Raw genomic sequence first — 20,306 nt, forward strand, 5'->3', positions numbered from 1 at the left:
TCAGTTAAACCAGATAATAATTAGTTATGGGGAAGGGAGAGGAATTGCTGTGGCAGAGCCAGCCTGAGACATAATTTCTATTCATTCTCAATGTATTATCTGTTTTCTCCCTAGAGGCTTCCTTTTGTTACTCTTATATCAAAATCCCACTTCATTTTCCTGCCATCTCAACTCAAAAATCATACCTACAAAAGAGCTAAAGTGTTCATCTTTTTGCTTTTGCACAAACTCTGTGCCAGCTATGAGAGTGTAAGCTTTATAGTTATATATAGATGTTTTTATTTATAATCTTTCTCCTGCAAGAAAGGATTAAAGTGAAGCAAAAAGAACATGTAATAAGATGAATAATGAATAGAAAAATAATTTGCTCTTAAGACAAAGTAAAGGAAACTATAAAAGGGAGATGACTAGAACTATTTAGCAAGAAGAGACCTCGTTCTTTCCATCAAATAGTGTGGTGTAATTTGCACAATGCACCCAATGGTTAATGAATACATATTTGTTGAGGATAGCATTAATAAATAACGTGACCAAAGAAAAACTAATACAAAAGATTTTTACCCTTCAGGAAGTAACTATTAGGTAGGTATTGTAAATTCTAACTTTAAAAGATAGAGGAAAAGATATATTGAGCTGACCCATAAATACAACAGGAAGACACAGAGTAACAATTACTGCAGGTGAATTTCAGCTCTCGGTCTATCTACCAACCAGTGTCACCAGGAACCTTCTTCAGACTCATGTATCCAACTTCTTATTTATCTTTTGCACCTGGATATCCCTCAGCTACCTCCGTTTAATTCATCTTCTTCCTCCAAACTGGTCAGCATCCAAGCAGATCCAGAGAACTGTGAGGAGCTATTCTAGTCTCTGCCCTCTCCCCCGTTGCTGATCCAGTTAAGAGGGCCAAAGAATATAGTTGAGAGGACACCGGCTCTGTATCTAGTAGCATTTAGTTTTAATCTCATCCCTTAACTTGAAATTGGCAAGGCCTTCAGTAAGTGATTTAACTCCTCTGAATATCAATTGATAAAATTTGAAAAAATTTCCAAAATTAATTGTAGTATTAAAATATCATGTTTTGTACATCATGATCTCTCAATAAACAATTGTAGTATTATTCAAATTGGTACACAGGCCTATCACTGCTCCTCCCTTTTAGATTTTTTTTCCTTCTGTTTTTGCCTCTGAATGCCCCAAGCCAATCTCCCTTCCTCTATCACCTTTTGAGGAAATCCATCCCCACCCCACTCACCCCACCACTCCTCACACTCCTTTCTCTCCTACCCTGGCCTCCACCAGAGCTCCTCCATTCCCACCTGTAATCCAGCCTCTGCACCACTATCAGCGCTGCGGTTCTGAAATGCAAATCTCATCATGTTGCACCTTATAATATCTTTGAATGACTCCTACTTGTCTCATGATGAATTCTAAGCTCCTTAGTTTTAGGTTGACCATGACCATTTTTGATCTGACCCTGTCCATCTCGCCCTCCTAATTCTCATTTCTCTCCACCAAATACTCCACCCTTCGTACTGAACAATGTGGCTCTACTGTCATCTCTTCATACTTATATTTTTTCCTTGATCCTTAACTTTGCTCACAATGTTCCTGCCATTTGGAATAGCATTTTCCCTGTTGGCCTGGAAAATTTGACTATTCCTTTGTGATGGAATTCAGTCTTTACTTCCCCATGAGTGACCTTCTTAGGACAAATTGACAGTATCTTATATTGTAGTCCCACAGTCCATTAGGCAGTCTTCAAGTGTCCAATATGAGAGTGCATGATATTAGTTGTTTATATGCCTATTTCTCCCACTGGCTTTGAGAAACTTCAGGGATTGTTGTAACCATTTGTATCCCCAGTGTCTAGCATAGCGTGCATCTATTTGTGTTTTGAATGAGTGAATTAACGAGTGATGAGAAAGCCATGACCTATGTTTGTCTCTATCAATCTTAAATGAGATTATAAACAGACTGATTCAACTGAAGATTGCAGGTCCTATTCCTTTTGCAGTTGTTATTGTACATGTTAGCAAAAAGCTTCAGCCTTTCCAAAAATTTCTTCAGTGGTAGCAATAAATTCATTGTCTTCTGGGAGCAACACTGTGCTCCCTCTCTCTTTGTCTCTCTCTCTCCCTGATTTGCCTATTGCTACTTTGAAGAGTATGTGTTTATGACTTTATAATTTGTTACAGCGCATGTAATAGGAGCCCTTCTATTTCTTCAGAAGTGGTTATAAGAAATATTCACACTTGCTTATGTTTTGTGAACATCTATATCTGGTGGAGCACATGTTAATATAATCTTATTTTAAGCGGAAATATAGATTAAAGGATTTTCTCTTACTGTTCTTAATGTAATGCTTCTAAATTAGATACACAAAAGTGCTCATCTAGGAGATAATGGAAGCATAAGCAAAACACAGAAAAAGGCTTACCAAGAATGAATTATAACCAACAAACAAATGTTAGTTTTATTGCAATAGAATTACTGAATTAGTACATGATGGAACAAAAAGTCTATAACAAGTTTAGATGTCAGTAATTTATTGGACATGGATTGTATACACTGTACCCACAAAATTCTATCAAATTGTTTCTATTTCAAGAAATTTTCAGTTTATTCATGTTCAACACAAAAGTTAATTATACATGAAATATAAACTCAATGCAGAACATTGGCATTGTATTTCCTGGCTTTCTGGGAAGAATGTGGGAGCAGGTTTAATACTGAAATGGAAGAGAAAGCTCTTCACTCCTCTCCTTGTTCCCAGGATAGGACAAAATACACATGGCCAAGAATGAGGAAAGTAGGACAAAACCCAGTGTAGTCAAGAGAGTTATGAACCTGAGGTATGAGGTAAGATCTGGCCCTGGGAATGTTGACTGACACTGCAATATTTAGTATCTAGACTGGAATGATTAGATATGAAGTGGGTTAACCTGGAGTCCTTAGAGATGGCGCTATTCCCAGAAAGATAAATGAGATCCAGTCCTAGGACAAAAGGACAAACATCATTGGTCGGAAAAAGAAAAAATGATTTAGAAAAAAAGAGAAAGAGAAACAAAATGTAGAGGAGAAGAAGAAATCCCAAGGATGGAGACCAAAGGGTTTGCCAACAGTCTGTTCCTTGGGAATGTGAGTTACACCGCAACCTGGAAGATGATGCTACTTCCAAGCCCATGATTCTGTCTCCATGACTTAGGACACTAGTCACAAAGAAATAGAACACATCTTTCTCTTTCTAGATCTCATTGTCCATTGAAGAACTGCTACTCATGGCCTGCAAGAGTGAAACTCATTGGTTCTAGGAATGAATGAAATTGGACCTGCTGGAGGTCTTTAATTATTATGTGGGCCTCAGAACTGATGAGGATTGATGTGGGTGTTATTTCACTAAAGAGTTATAAACAATTCATATATGAAAAATTTATTTTCTTAATTTATAGTTAAATACACTAATATTGTATTTCAATGTTGTTATTCAAATTAAAGACCATGTCAGTTCTTAGACACAATCTCTCACTGTGTATTAATTTCAAAAAGACATTGTAGTAACCACATATATATTTTATATATATATATAAATTAATAGACATTACTTTTTGAGCTGTTTTATGTTTAGAGGCAAAAATTAGTGAAAGTTAAAGTGCCTGTCTGTAGACTCTCTCACTCCACCCCCATTTCTCCTATTTTTAACATCTTGTGGTATTTTTAACATTAGTGTGTTACATTTGTTACAAGTGATGAGAAAACGTTGATAAATTATTTTTATCTAAAGTTCATAATTATATTAGGGTTCACTCTTTGTGGTGTCCATTTTATGGATTTTAACAGAGATGTACCCACCATGACAATGTTACACAGGATTATAGTTTCACTGCCCTAAAAATCCCCTGTGCTCTACCTAGTTATTCCTCCTTTCTTTCCTCCCCAGGAACCCCTGGAAATGACTGATCTTTTTACTGTCTCCACAGTTTTGCCTTTTTCAAAATGTCATATACTTGCAACCACATAGTGTGTAGGCTTTCATATTGGCTTCTTTCACTCAGTAATATGCATTTAAAGTTCTTCCATGACTTTTTGTGGCTTGATAGCTCTTTTTTTTATATAGAACTGATTAATATTCCATTGTATGGCTACACCGTACAGTGTTAGTCCATTTGCCTATTGAAAGGTCCTTTGGTTGTTTCTGTTTTGGTAATTATGAATAACACTGGTATAAACATTTGTGTGCATGTTTTGTGTGGGCATAAGTTTTCAACTCATTTGGCAAATACCAATGAGCACAATTATGGAATCATAGGCTAAGAGTGTGCTTAGTGTCATAAGAAACTGCTAAGCTGTCTTCCAAAGTGGATGTACCATTTTGCATCCCAACTAGCAATGAATAAGTTATTTCTGCTCATTGTTCTTACCAGCACTCAGTTGTGTTGCTATTTTGGATTTTGGCCATTATAAGAGCTATGTAGTAGCATCTCATTGTTTTGGTTTGCAATTTTCTAATGACATATGATATTGAGTATCTTTTCATGTGCTTATTTATCATTAGTAATATGTTGCCATCAGTAACTTTCCTTTCCCTTTCCATTGCCAGTGAGATCCAGCATTTTTTTTTTTTTGAGACATAGTCTTGCTCTGTCGCCCATGCTGGAGGGCAGTGGTGCAATCTCACTGCAACCTCCACCTCCCAGGTTCAAGGGATTCTCTCTGTCTCAGCCTCCTGAGTAGCTAGGATTACAGGCACCTGCCACCACACCTGGCTAATTTTTTTTTTTAGTAGAGAGGGGGTTTCACCATGTTGGTAGGGCTGGTCTTGAACTCCTGACCCCAGATGATCTGCCCTCCTCAGCCTACCAAAGTGCTGGATTTCAGGCATGAGCCACCGCACAAGGCCAGATCCAGTATTTCTTAATGGAAACGAAAAATTCACCAGTTACTGCATTTTTCCCCATATATTTGTAATAAGTTCCAACGTCTGATAAGGCAAGTCCAACCCTCCGCATTTTAAAAAATTAATCAAGTTATTTATTAAAAATTAATATTCTACGCACATTTTAAAATCAATGACCATATTAGATTTATTGGAAAAATAATGTAATTTAATATTATCACATCCATTAACATGATAATTCTCCACTTATTTGGATTTCCTTTAAGATCAATTCCTAAAATTTTCTATATAGATGGTTTTAGGATTTTTTTTTTGTAGCTTAACTACAAGATACTTTGTAGTGTCTCAATTTTTATTACAGTTTTACACCTTCAATTCAATTATTGCTGATATGGAAAAACTTTTTTTTCAACATCTATTTTAGATTTAGTGGGTACATATGCAGATTTGTTATATGGGATACTACTTGATGTTCAGGTTTGGAGTACAAATGTATCCATTAATCAGATGGTGAGTATAGAATGCAATAGTTACTTTTTCAACCCTTGTCCTTCTTCCATCCCCCATCTAATAGTCTGTTACTTTGTACTGTTTTCTGTTATGAATTGGGGAAAAGCCATTATTATATTAGCTTCAGAACAACTAGGTTCAAGTCATGGAAAACAATTTCGCACAAACAACTTTAGGAAACACTGCTTTGAAAACTATAATCTGAATTATAGCTGAGGCCACAGAAACCAAATATTTACTGAAGGTTCTTTTAAGAAAAACAAATTAGCCAGGAATGGTGGCTCACGCCTGTAATCTCAGCACTTTGGGAGGCTGAGGTGGGTGGATCATGAGGTCAGGAGATTGAGACCATCCTGGCCAACACGGTGAAACCCTGTCTCTACTAAAATACGAAAAAATTAGCCGGGCATGGTGGCACAGGCCTGTAGTCTCAGCTACTCAGGAGGCTGATGCAGGGGAATTGCTTGAACCAGGGAGGTGGAGGTTGCAGTGAGCTGAGATTGTGCCACTGCACTCCAGCCTGGTGACAGAGCAAGACTCTGTGTCCAAAAAAAAAAAAAAAAAAAAAAAAAAAACAAGAAGAAGAAGAAAAGAAAAAAGAAACAAACAAATTGTATTGAAAGAGGACATCATTAACAGTATATCTCTTCAATAATGGTTTATTTTACTATATTCTCATTCCTCTCTTACTGTGTCCCAAATCTCTTTACAGGCTAAAAGAAACTGTTCAGAATTAATCCTATTCATAAAGAACAGCACTTACTGAGTATTGCATTTTCCTCTTCAAATTCTTCAGCATACATTGGGACTACACCATATGGACCATTTTTACATTTTTACTTTTGGGTTTTTGTTTTTTTTTTCCTAGAGAAACTGCAACTAGATTTAGGTCCTCATTCTATTAGGTCAGTATTTGTCTAGTAAACTTCAGCTTAAGCAAAATAAAATATGTGTTGCTTTGAACTGAAACTCCTCAAAACCATCTTTAAAAAATTACAGAAAAAATTAAATGAAATTATTATTTAAAAAATCTTGTAGATGAAAAGATATGATATATAGTAAGTTTAAGTACCTATTTCAATGGTTCCCACAGTGGGGCCCTCAGACACCCAGGTCCAAACTATTTTAACAGGAATACTAACATGGTGACATTTGGTGTAAGGGTGCAAATACAATAGTGGGTAAAAATGCTGGCAGTTTAGCACAAATAAAGGCAGTAACACCAAACTACTAGTAATCATGGTATTCTTCACTATGCACAGGAAAGGTTTGAAAAAGAAGGGCAGGTTGGGCAGTGTCTCACGCCTGTAATCCCAGCACTTTGGGAGGCTGAGGTGGGAGGATCACCAGAGGTCAGGAATTTGAGACCAGCCTGGCCAACATGGTTAAACCCCATCTCTACAAAAAATACAAAATTTAGCTGGACATGGTGGTTGCATGCCTGTAGTCCCTGCTACTTGGAAGGCTGAGACAGGAGGATTGAGCCCAGAAGGTTGAGGCTACAGTGAGCTGTGATCATGCTACTGCACTCTGGCCTGGGTGACAGAACAAGGTCCCGTCTCAAAAATAAAAAGAATGTCTATGATGAAGCAGTGAAAATTTTACTACATCTTAATCCTTGAATATGTCTTCTTAATATTTCAAGTGATGAAATTGGAAGCACACATGAGCATTCCTACAGACTGCCTGAGAAAAAACCCTCATGTGACTAAGTCTTGAAGTGAATTAACCACTTTAATGGAATATCATTTTTACTTGAAAGGAGTACTGACAAACAATGTTATTTCAACTGGGGTTTTTGGGAGACATTTTCTCAAAAAATGAGGTTCTGTCATTTCAAGAAAAACAACAGACAGGCCATAATAAAATTCAATAATAAAACTGCTAATAATAAAAGTAAAGCTTCTGAATAAAAAATTAGAATTTTAGAAAATATATCCACCATTGCTTTCCAAAAGTATTCTGCTGAGATTGATAGTGATATTGATGAATGTATTTTGATACTGTATAATCAAATGTATCAACATGTAGAAGATCTCGGTGAACCATTATTTTCTAAATGATCAATGCATGATGTTATAATATCATGCAAGGGTAAAAGATCCAAAGTTCAAGAAAAACCAAGTTTTGATGGAGTATCAAAAAAGAAGCCTAGGCAACATGGCAAAATCCTGTCCCTACAAAAAAAAAAAAAAAAACAAAAAATTAGCCAGGTGTGGTGATACACACCTGTAGTCCCAACTACTCTGGAGGCTGAGGTGGGAGGATCACCTAAGTCCCCAGAGACTGAGGCTGCAGTGAGCTGTGATCACACCACTGCATTCCAGTCTGGGCGACAGAGCAAGACCCCATCTCAAAAAAGAAAATTTATATATATATATAAATATATAAATATCCACAATGATCTAAAATGGCTATCTGTATGAGATTGGACATTGTTCACATTTCTTCAAGGAAATATCACACAATAAATTGAATGCAGATGAAAATGACATACCAGACATCAAGGAAATTTGCAAAAAATATAAGATTGTGCTACTTTGGGTTTAGAAAATTTTTCATAAAAACATTTATAACAATACGTGGTGAGCTTTTAAAGAATAGTTTAAATATTTCTGATTTAATTTCTAATGATAAATACCAGTAGATATAACCTACATAAACCAAAGCTCCTTGGGCCCTCAATATATTTTTAAGAATGTAAAGGAGTCCTGATTCCAAAACTTTGAGAACTGCTGCCTTCCCCTCCACTTTCCTGCCTTCCCTAGAATTTCTTCCTTGGAAGGAACATCCCTTTGCCATTTTAACTTACAGAGTTCCATTCAGGCCAGTTTTGCTACCTCCCTCCCATCTTTCCACCTCCCTGTCTTGACACAAAATCTGACCAAAGGACTCTACCAGCCCGCCCCATTTCCAGTGATTAGCTGTCAAGGTGGGCTAAGCCAAGAAAATCTGGGTTTTCTCTGAGACTAGACCTCTTTTTCTGGGAGATCTGGAATCACAGGGACAAGGTTGGCCACCTTGGGATAGTCAGAATTCATCTTGCCTCAAAGGGGAGAGGTTAGGCAAGTTTCTACAAAGCCAAACTGCTTCCTAGAATGTCAAAGATAATTCTACTTTGTGCCACAACTGTGAGAATGCCCATTTTATTGCACACTTTCTAACATTTTTACCAAACTGATAAATAAAAGCTGGTACCTAGAAGAAAAAATGGCCAGGCATGGTGGCTCATGCCTGTAATCCCAGCACTTTGGGAGGCCGAGGCGGGTGGATCACCTGACGTCAGGAGTTTGAGACCAGCCTGGCCAACATGGTGAAACCCCGTCTCTACTAAAAATACAAAAATTAGCCAGGCATGGTGGCAGGCACGTGTAATCCCAGCTACTTGGGAGGCTGAGGCAGGAGAATTGCTTGAACCCAGGAGGCAGAGGTTGCAGTGAGCCAAGATCATGCCATTGCACTCCAGCCTGAGTGACAAGAGCAAGACTTCATCTCAAAAAAAAAAAAAAGTTTCCATACAATATAATTTGTTCCATCTCTAGAAACCAATTCAGCAATGAGAACTGAAAGCCACCACTTGGAAGGTTTCAAGGATTTAGCTCTACCTAATGATGTCTAAAGCATTAGTTAAGGTAGAAAAAAATACACACACACACACACCCCTATGTATTTAGTACCAGGAAACATGATGGACTAGATGGTATAGTCATCCAACAGAAAACACACAATAACTGAAGCCACTGTAGAGGAGTAAGTTATGATGTGGATCTACAATATTGTTGAGTGAAAAAGCAGATTACAAAAAAATCTGATTTTTCAAGGGAGAGGGAACATATACAAGCACAGGAGAAAAGAGATGAGCAGATGACTGGAAAAATACAAAATTCTGATAGTGGTACCTTCTGAGTGGGAGAATTATCGGTAACATTTTCTAGTTTTGCCTAAAAATTTTCTAAATTTCTTAAAATAAGGCTTTGTTATCCATATTATAAAATATCCACCACCTCAGGAAACTTAACCTTCAGCACAAATGCTACAACATGTTCAAAGTTTGTTCAGTTTAAGAGACAATCTATTTTGAAAGACATCTAAAATGACGACCAATATTTAAACCTATGCATTAATATTTTTCAATCATATGCTTTAAATTTTGTAATTTTGTTAAGGTTAAGCTTTATATCCATCTGGAAAAAAGTTTTCTATTTGTCTTTAAAATATGACCTACAATATACCAGTTTTTAAACAATGAATGGTGCTCAAAAATTGCAATATAAATTCAGGCAGTGTTCCTTACATAGAATGTTTAAAGGCTTCTAACACTGCTCTTTTTCACCGGTTATGAAAACACATTACCATTATCTAAGCATCTAATTATTCAGGTCCTTTGTTTCTCCTCTATTCTATTAATTTTATAGTAATTTTAAGGCCTGTGAGGATGAAGTTGTCTGTGACAGCTACCACAAAGGTTACTATAAGTGGACAAATTTCAAACGAGTTTATCACCACTACCATCCCCACCATAAAACTGTCTTAATCAAGGGCAACACATTTCAAGGTTAACCAAGACAACCTCTTTACCTGTCACTGCTTAAGAAAAGGATTTTTTTTGTCTTATTTAGAGATAACTTTCTCTATCTATTTTTCTCCATAAATCCACTGAGATCAATGTATGGCTCTATCTCAAGCACCAGCAAGCAAAACTACCTGCCAGAATGTTCAGTTTTTGCATCTTTCCAAATGTAGGACACAGCTATCTTTTGACATCACAATTTTTAAAAAATTGATGCACAAACTTTTTCTTGAACGTTCAGCCAGGCATGGTGGCTCATGCCTGTAATCCCAGCACTTTAGGAGGCTGAGGCAGGTGGATCACGAGGTCAGGAGTTCGAGATCAGCCTGGCCAAGATGGTGAAACCTGTTTCTACTAAAACTGCAAAAATTAGCCGGGTGGTGTGGCAGGTGTCTATAATCCCAGCTACTCAGGAGGCTGAGGCAGGAGAATCACTTGAACCGGAGTGGCGGAGGTTGCAGTGTGACGAGATCACACCACTGCACTCCAGCCTGGGTGACAGAGTGAGACTCCAACTCAAAAAAAAAAAAAAAAGGAAAAGAAAATAAAGTTCAGACATACAGCAGTTGTAATTCGAAGTTCAGACATACAGCAGTTGTAATTCCTCTGAAGGCTGGTTATGGGACACATTACTTTCATACTTTGCTGTTCAATAAATGTGGGCTGGAGAATAAAGTAAACTGACAGAATTACCATATAAAATAAAATTCTAAGTGCTCTGACAACAAGAGAACCTTAAAATACACACACACACACACACACACACACACACAGACACAGACACACACACAGTTTTCCCTGCTAATCATTTTACAACTAAACAACCAAGTAGCTAACACAGAGCCCACAAAAGCAGAGTAAAAATTCTAACACTTCGTGAAATAAAAATGCACATATACCCCTGTGATCTAAAAAAAAATGCTATTCAAAGTATTCAAAGACAGCAATTACAGCTACTGAGAACATCGTTGTAAGCAAACAGAGGCAGAGAAAACAAAGGTGCTGATGAGGATTTGAAGCACCTAACATGCAGAAACCCACTGGGTGATTTCTTAGGTTCCAAGTTGGCATTATCTTTCAGAATGATCTTCAAGAAGAGGTCACATAACACTGTTACAAAGGATCTGGAGAAAGAGACCCTTGCTTTATCTCTCCAGCTCTCCAGTCATGCTTCACATTTTCGCTTCTTACACTCTTTCACATGAAGTCAATTTACAGACCTCCATCAAGCCCTTAGAGACCTTTTGCACTATCCATGACAAGTTCTGGATGTCATCTCTGCACTTTTGACAAATTCTTAGCAGTTAACTTACAGGGCAGTTAAGATTTTTGTTCAAGCACAATATAGCTAGAATAGGGTCATATACTCAATAAAACAAATATTTACCAAGCACTTATTGAGTGGAAGAGAAAAAGCACAAAGCATAATTACAAAATATTCTCCCCTGCCACCATAAAAGAATTTCTTAAAGGCCTACAGAATATAGCATAACATGACCAAAACAAAAATAGTAAGGACTGAAGAGGGGAGGAAGGGAAAATATCAGCATGAACTCAATATGACCCAGAAGAGCCTTGATGGTCAGACATGTAAAGATGTATTGGGTAGGGTTAAGGGGTGGAGGTCAGGGGCACAGGTCAGGGACACATTCTACAAGGGAAAAACAGCTGATACAGAAGCCTGAAAGGAAAAGCGGGCAGAGCACCTGTACAGGACTCTTACCTGCGGCATCTACCATACAATGCGCCTTTCCAGAACACAGCAGTGCGCAGCCAGCCCCTGGGGAGAGGGATCACTCAAACAGCACCAGAGGCTGCATTCCAACTTTTCTTCCATCAACGACTCCGTTTTCATTGTTAGTTTCTCCTTCAACACAAACTTGAAACCAATTGGCTGAACACGCGGGAGCAAGGAAAACCTGACTGAAGAATGAGGCGTTAAAACTTAAGGGCCTTGGGTCCTGGCGCGGTGGTTCACACCTGGAATCCCAGCACTTTGGGAGGCAGAGGTGGGTCATTTGAGGTCAGGAGTTTGAGACCAGCCTGGCCAACACGGTGAAACCCCGTCTCTACTAAAAACACAAGTTAGCCAGGCGTGGTGGCGGGCGCCTGTAATCACAGCTACTCGGGAGGCTGAGGCAGCAGAATCGCTTTAACCAGTGGACTGTCAAGAGAGATAGGCTGCAATGAGCCGAGATCGCGCCACTGCACTCCAGCCTGGGTGACAGAGTGAGACTCCCTCAAAAGAAAGAAGAATTTTTTTTTTTTTTTTTTTTTTGAGAGAAGTCTCCCTCTTATCCCCCAGGTTTGAGTGCAACGGCTGGATCTCAGCTCACTGCAACCTCCGCCTCCCGGGTTCAAACGATTCTCCTGCCTCTGCCTCCCAAGTAGCGGCGATTAAATCTCCTGCCAACACGCCTGGATAAGTTTTGTATATTTTAGTAGAGACGGAGTTTCACCATGTTGGCCAGGCTGGTCTCTAACTCCTGACCTCAGGTGATCCGCCCGCCTCTGCCTCCCAAAGGGATTACAGGCGTGAGCCACTGCGCCCAGCCAAAATACCGAAAATCTTAAAGGTCTTTCCCCTTCCCCGCCTGGGCTCAAAAAACGCCGGAGCCGCCCTGCACCGCCCTGTCGCGGTCTCCGGAGCAGGCTGGCCGACTGAGGGCGACCATGGGTCCCAAGAAGGCTCCGGCAGTCGCGGGCTCCCACCTCGGGGCGCGGCGACGGGGGCCTAGAGGGGCCAACAGCCCCCAAGCCTACGCCACGCGAGGAGTCGGAGAGACGCGCCCTCCCTCTCCTCCCACCCAAGCCTCCGGCAGTCCCGGGCCGGGGCCGGGCCAGTTGTGGGAGAAAGGGGCGGGGAACTGGGGCCTCTCTGGGGAAGGCTCCCCTTTGTCCTGGGACTCCGGGCGCCCCCTCTCTGCCCTCGCCCTGCCCCGCGAGGCCGCCGCCGGGCGCCTCACAGTCATGTTGCAGTGGAGCGTGAGCGAGGGCTGCGGCTCCTGGTTCTTGTGGAAGATAGACCCAGAAACTTCACTTTGGCCTTGAACCCTGACACGGACATCTTCCACTCATCTACGGCGGGAGGGGCGCGGAAGGGGAGCCTGTCCGGAGCCGCTGTCACGGCCGCGACTACCCAGCGGGGCCGCCCAGCCGAGCTTTCGCGACTCTGCCTCTGCCTGCCGCCTGGACCCTTGTGGGAGCGCGGCTGGAAAATGGCAAGGGGCACGGAGGCCTTGGCGGGAGCTGTGTGGCGGCCTGGGGGGCTGCTCCCTTTGTAACCGACTCCACCCACAGGAGGCGCGGCTCCTGTCAAGCCGCAGCTTCAAAGGGCAACATAACCACCGCCCCCACTACCGCCTGGGAAAGGGCTGCCCCTACCCTGCCCCCGTCACCCTCACCCCTCACCCCTCAACCAGGCGGGCCCTGCGCGCACCAGTTTCGGCGGGTGCACGAGTCCAGAGCGTGCGCGCGCTCCCGGCTGCCCCCTCCTCCCTTGACCCAGCACCTTTCTGCCCGACCCATCTGGTTCCTTCCTCACACTCGCCGACTGGAAGCTCAGGGCGGCACAGCCACTAACACACACACACACTCTCTCTCTCTCTCTCTCTCTCTCTCTCTCTCTCTCTCTCTCGTGTGTGTGTGTGTGTGTGTGTGTGTGTGTGTGTGTGTGTGTGTGTGTGTCCCAAGGGAACAGAGCACTGCTGAGTTCAGGCAGATGATTAACTCGTTCGTGGACGGTCAGCAAAATACAGTCCCAAGAAGGCTCTGTGCTGATTTGTCTTTTGCGGTGACATCATGTTGCCCATGTTTTGTTTTTCGGAGTTCATTAGTTTCTTTTTGTTCTCAGTTAATATCCAGCTCAATAGATTGTGTAAGTAGAATACCCCCAAACTGAAAGTCACCTACATAAAATATAGTGAAAAATATGTCACCCACTTAAACTGTAGTTGAAAACGTGTACACTTTAGTTTTGCGTAGTCAACACTGGATCCCAGGGCTAGACTGCCTGGGTTCAAGTTCCAACGTAGCCACTTGCTGGCTGTGAAATACTTGACAGCTTTAAGCCCCAGTTTCTTTTTTTGTTTTAACTTCATCCCGAATGTGATAGTAAGTCTCAGTTTCTTGATCTGAAAAAGAGAAATGATTCAATGAGAGTCTAGTGAAAACTTTCAAGTTTTTAAAGCGACTACCTGGCTAAGGAAAGTCCTCAGCCTTAGCCGTTATTAGCTATGATTATTATTGTGTTGGCTACACGTGCACTAATGAGGCAGGAAAATGCTCAAGGATAACAACCAAGTATCCAAATTATCTCATCAGACCGAGAGGGAGGCATATGTGTGCATGCTCCCGTTTCAGCTCAGAGCCCTTTGTCTAGAGGGCTCTTGAACTCAGAGGCCCAGGCACTATCAACTTTGCAGTGGAGCCATCACTTTTGTTGATCAATGAAATTGACATAATGCTTTTTTTTTTTTTTTTAAGCACCAACCGTGTGCCTCAAGCTAACTGTCAAGAAAAGCATGCTTCAGTTGGCTGGAGTGAGCAATTCAACTCGTGGAGGAATGAGAAATGTTAGCGTTGAGACGAGAAACATAAAACCCCAGGTTAAGGTAGGAATCACTGAAAGTCAGGCAAAGGAACTGACATCCCGTAATGAGTTAGGCTTTGCCGGGCTCTGGCCCTACAGATGGCTCTTTGGAGAGGAAAACATTAAGCCAGGCCTGAGGGCACAGATCCTAAGGGAATGCTGGCAGCTCTGGGCTGTCTATGGAAGAGAAGCAGAGGGTAGCGCCTGGTTGAAAGAGGGTGCTGGGGGACATAGCTTGAGCCTGTGTTTACAGATGGAGTCCCCTGATTCCTGAGACTGGGAAAAGAGATCGTGCCCGGATCAGGGGACCTCAAATCACAACTCTTCCCACCCACACCCCTTCTTTTCAGGGCGTCTGTCACTGCAAACTACAGGTAAACTAGTTGGAAAGCTCAGCAGATTCTCACGGTGGTGCCCAGCAGGCCAGCCCTAGCTGCCCTTTAACCTGTGACTGAGGATGATGCCACTGGCCTGTAAGCACACACTGGAAAATCTTTACACCCATGGACACACCATGCCCCACAGAGACAGCTGTGCAGGGTTCTTTAGGTTTGGGGTGCTGTGCTGGCAGTTGCCTTATAAATATGTAGGATTAAAATGGGATGCCCTGGAGCTTAGCTAACCTTTATCCTCCCCCAACACCCACCCCCAAAATGAAGGGGCTGCTAGTTTTGTTTGCTTTATGAAAGATGGATCTGTCATTGTTTTTAGAACCTTTGGAGAAAGATTTCTTGGGAGGAAGCTATCCTGAACCCCCAGAGATTTTTCTCATTTACTGGTGCACCAGCTTTAGAGTCCTAGGTCTTCATCTTGGCCCAGCCACCCTCCAACTGTGTGACCTTTGAGAAGCTGTTTGACTAAACTGAATCTCGCTGTCACCTATGAGTGGAGGTTGCTACGTTGTTACTGTGTGGAGCACCTACCCCCAGGCACTCTTATAGGGTGATGGTGAAGATTAAATGCAACAATAAGGCGGAAGGAGGAGGCTGGCTTGAAGCCGGGAGTTCAAGACTAGCCTGGGCAACAAAGCCAAACCTCATTTATTTAAAATGTTTATTTAAAGATGTTTATTTAAAAATTAGCTGGACTTGGTGGCTTATGCCTGTAGTCCCAGCTACTCGGGAGGCTGAGGTGAGACCAACTGAGCCCAGGAGTTTGAGGCTGCAGTGAGCCGTGATCGCACCACTGCACTCCAGCCCAGGCAACAGAAAGAGACCCTATCTCAAAGAAATGAATAAGTAAATAAATAAATAAATAAATAAAATAATGCATGCAATTGGTACACTAGTACATGCTCAGGCACGTGATAAATGCTCGATAAATGGTAGCCCCAGTAAACTTTGTAATGTTTTGGGAGAGGATGTCCTTTGGACTCAGCCTGGTGACAAAAGCATTTGAAAAGACTGATGTGTATGATGCCTATTTCCTACAGGTACAAGTCTGTACCTCCAGGGACCCAAGGCATTGGCTCGACTGGGTAACTTGTTCTGTTTACTCTTGTTTTGGGCAGCACCGATTGCCCTAGGGCTAAGCAGGACTGCCACCCCAGACTCGATTGCCAACAGTATCCCCCTCCCCAAGCTAGCCATGGGAAAGCCACTTGCATCGTAAGACTACAGAAAATCAAAGGGAAGAAAAAGCACAATTTGGTCAGCTACTCTCCAGTTGATGGGCAATAAGTTTTTGCTATTTTGAACAGAGCTGCATGCCTCGTCCACATCCCCTGTTTTATATAGGCAAGAATTTGTCTTGGATGTAGAGTAGAGTTGCTGGGCGGGGAGGAGTGTGAATATTCAACCTTATGAGATGGAGCCAAACTGTTTTCCAAGGTGGTCATACCAGTGTATGCTCCCAGCAGCAGGCAGCAGTTCCTTTTTTTTTTTTGAGACAGGGTCCGCCCAGGCTAGAGTGCAGTGGCACGATCTTGGCTCATTGCAAGCTCTGCCACCTGGGTTCACCCCATTCTCTTGCCTCAACCTCCCGAGTAGCTGGGACTACAGGTGCCCGCCGCCATGCGTGGCTAATTTTTTCTTATTTTTTTATTAGAGACGGGGTTTCACTGTGTTAGCCAGGATGGTCTCGACCTCCTGACCTCGTGATCCACCCGCCTCGGCCTCCCAAAGTGCTGGGATTACAGGCGTGAGTCACTGCGCCCGGCCCAACAGCAGTTCTTAAGAGATCTCCAGGATCTCTATCTTCTGGTGATGTCACAAGCAGTCAAAAGAATAAAAGCCAGCTATAAGCAACAATAAGAATCTGAACAATATACTATTAAGGGAAAAAAACAAATTCCAGAAGGATGCATACAGCATACTTTATATAACTTGGAAAAGGAAATGTATATATAGGCCGGGCATGGTGGCTCATGCCTGTAATCTGAGCACTTTGGGAGGCTGAGGCAGGAGGATTGCTTGAGGCCAGGAATGCAAGACCAGCCTGGACAACACAGCAAAACCCTGTCTCTACAGAAACTAGAAAAATTAGCCGGGTGTGGTGGTGCAGGCTCCTAGCTACTCATGAGGCTGAGGTGGGAGGATCTCTTGAGTTTAGGTGTTCAAGGTAACAGTGAGCCATGGTTGCACCACTGCACTCCAGCCTGGGCAACAGAATGAGACCGTCTCTAAAGAAAAAAAAAAAAAAGGAAATAAGTAAAATTTAACAACAAACTGTGGGCCGGGTGCGATGTCTCGCACCCATAATCCCAGCACTTTGCGGGGCCGAGATGGGCAGTTCAGGAGGTCAGGAGTTGAAGACCAGCCTGATTAACATGGTGAAATGATGTCTCTACTAAAAATACAAAACTTAGCCGGGCATGGTGTAGCATGCCTGTAATTCCAGCTACTCAGGAGGCTGAGGTAGGAGAATCCTTTGAACCTGGGAGGCAGAGGTTGCAGTGAGCTGAGATTGCACGACTGCACTCCAGCCTGGGTGACAGAGCAAGACTCTGTCTGCAAACAAAATAAAATAAAATAAAGTAATATAAAATAATTTTTTTAAAAGTTGGGTTTTTGAAAAGACACACAACCTTGACAAACAAAAGGAAACATGACAACTGATACTACAGAAACTCAGGCCAGGCGCGGTGGCTCACGCCTGTAATCGCAGCACTTTGGGAGGCTGAGACAGGTGGATTATGAGGGCAGGAGATCGAGACCATCCTGGCTAACACAGTGAAATCCCGTCTCTACTAAAAACAACAAAAATTAACCGGGCGTGGTGGCAGATGCTTATAGTCCCAGCTACTCAGGAGGCTGAGGCAGGAGAATGGCGTGAACCCCGGAGGCAGAGCTTGCAGTGAGCCAAGATCACGCCACTGCACTCCAGCCTGGGAGACAGAGCGAGACTCCACCTCAAAAAACACACAAACAAACCAAACCTCAAAGGATCACTAGTGGCTATTATCAGCAACTATAGGCAAAGAAATAGGAAAACCTATTAAAAATGGATAAATTTCCAGACACAACCAAACTACCCAGATTGAACCTTGATGAAAGCCAAAACTTGAACAGACCAATAACAAATAATGGGATGAAAGTGGTAGTAAAAATCTCCCAGCAAAGAAAAGCCTGGGACCTGATGATTCACTGCTGAATTCTAGCAAACATTTAAAGAAGAACTAATACCCACCTTACCCAAACGATTCCAAAAACAGAGAAGGAGGGAATACTTCCAAACTCTTTCTACAAGGCTAGTATCACCCTGATACCAAAACCAAAGATACATCCAAAAAAGAAAACTACAGGCCAATATCACTGATGAATATTGATGCAAAAATCCTCAACAAAATATGAGCTAACTGAATTCCACAACACATTAAAGTTGGGGTGCAGTGTCCCAGGTTCACTCAACGCTTCCCGTTTTCCTCTCTGTGTGTGTCTCCTTTGCCATGTTCCCTGGTGGCGGCGGCGGTGGCAGTGTTGGTGCATGGGCCTCCCAGGACAAGGGGAAAGTGAGTATGCCCTTTTCTTGCCTCCTGCCAGGCGTCTGCAGCCTGGCACAAGCTCTGGCCAGGTCTCCAAGCAAGGGAGCTGGAGATGTTCTTTTCCAATTTCTGGATTGGTAACTTGAGGCAAATTCTGGGCACTAGAGTCAGAACTTAGACGAGACTGAATCAGGGGAGTCTGGGGTCCTGAGAGGCAGAGGCCTGAAACCGTCTAGAGCCATGTGGGGAGCTGGGTGCGTATTCAGGCCAGTTGCTTTTCTCTGTGCCTCAATGTTCCAGGTACACCTTGGAGGGGCTGAGATCCTAGGGATTCCTGGAGCCTGGCTGCATGGACTGGCCACCCTGATGCCCTTGTGTTCTCCATGACAGGACAGCAAGGCCGAGGAGAATGGCTCTGACAGCTTCATGCACTCCAGGGACCCACAGCTGGAGCAGCAAATGGAAACCACGCAGAACCTGGTGGACTCCTACGCGGCCATCGTCAACAAGACCGTGTGGGACCTCATGGTTGGTGTCACGCCCAAGACCATCATGCACGTCGTGATCAACAACAGGCATGCACCGCCTCATGGGAGCAGGGGGCTCCTGTGGCATTGGGGATGCAGGTTGGCCATGTTGGCCAGGGGGAGATGCTGGCCAGCCCTATGGGACCAGGTCCAGGGAGGGAGGCACGGTCCAGACCAGATCTGTCTCATAGAAATATAACGTGGTACTGAGGACAGTGGCCCATGCCTGTAATCCCAGCACTTTGGGTGGCCAAGGCAGGAGGATAGCTTGAGCCCAGGAGTTCGAGACCAGCCTTGGCAACATAGTGAGACCTGATCTCTACACAAATATTTTAAAAATAGCTGGGCTTGGTGATGGCACGTGCCTATAGTCCTAGCTACTCGACAGGCTGACATTTGAGGGTCACTTTGAGCCCAAGAGGTTGAGGCTGCAGTGAGCGGTGATCTCACACACTGTACTCCAGCCTAGCAACACAGCGAGATCCTCTCTCCAAAAATTTTATTTAAAAAAACTGAGTAGACAGGTGTCCTGGTGGCGTGATAGGTCCTGGGTCCCCTCCCAGATCTGTGACCTTGGACAGGTGACTTTTCCTCTGGACCTCAGTGTCCCTATCTGAGTGAGAAAAGGGCAGTGGGGCGGCAGATCTTTGAGTCTAAGCGGTGTAGAAGCCGCGCGTGCAAAGCCATACTCAGGGCTCCAAGTCCAGCACACTGTCCCAGCACAGGCATCAGGCCAGCACATGCATCAGGTCCCAACCTCCTTCCCTCTTTGCCCCCTCTCAGACCAAGGAGTTCATATGATCAGAGTTGCCGTCCAACCTGTACTTGCATGGGAACCAGAACACGCTGATGGAGGAGTCGGCAGAGCAGGCACAGTGGCGAGATGAGATGCTGCGCATGTACCACGTGCTGAAGGACGTGCTCAGCATCATCAGTGACATCAACACAACCACCATCAGCACGCACGTGGGGGCCCGTGGACAACTCCTGGCTGCAGGTGCAGAGCGTCCTTGCCAGACGCAGGTACCAGGGCTGGCCCCCATGGCCCCAAATCTCCCCAGCCCCCATGGCTGAGCCTGGGGGCTCTTGGAACAGGCTCCGTGCCCAAACTGGCAGATGTGGGTGGTCTCTGGAACCGTCAGGGAGCTCGTGGTTTATGGTGTAAGGGCTGAGAGCTTGGAGGGGGTTGTGTGTGGGGCTGTACTCTGAGGTGGCCAGAGGCCCAGGAATGTCATCCTGGGAATGCCATGCCTTTTGTGCTGTCTGAGCCATGCTGCCAGGGTGGGGCA

The 20,306-nt window shown here is 43.4% G+C and overlaps 1 protein-coding gene and 1 pseudogene across 1 annotated transcript; one reads left to right on the top strand and one right to left on the bottom strand.

Moving 5' to 3' along the window:
- Window positions 1–910: 910 nt before the first annotated feature.
- Window positions 911–13,505, bottom strand: LOC134729045 (uncharacterized; annotated as a pseudogene).
- On the top strand, window positions 11,701–19,216 carry LOC134729046 (putative GED domain-containing protein DNM1P46). Its single transcript, XM_063596492.1, has 2 exons — window positions 11,701–14,590; window positions 18,881–19,216. Exons 1-2 carry the CDS (start codon window positions 14,501–14,503, stop codon window positions 19,214–19,216), a joined length of 426 nt encoding a protein of 141 aa, XP_063452562.1. The 5' UTR covers window positions 11,701–14,500.
- The last annotated feature ends 1,090 nt before the right edge of the window (window positions 19,217–20,306 follow it).

Source organism: Pan paniscus, chromosome 16 (assembly GCF_029289425.2).
Source record: "Pan paniscus chromosome 16, NHGRI_mPanPan1-v2.0_pri, whole genome shotgun sequence".
NCBI classification, from domain to species: Eukaryota; Metazoa; Chordata; class Mammalia; order Primates; family Hominidae; genus Pan; species Pan paniscus.

What these genes read in the sequence shown, in the direction of transcription:
- LOC134729046 (XM_063596492.1), top strand. Translation starts at nt 14,501, where the DNA reads ATGCTTCAGTTGGCTGGAGTGAGCAATTCAACTCGTGGAGGAATGAGA. An exon ending in ACATAAAACCCCAGGTTAAG is followed by an intron (nt 14,591 to 18,880) that starts GTAGGAATCACT and finishes TCTCCATGACAG; the next exon opens with GACAGCAAGGCCGAGGAGAA.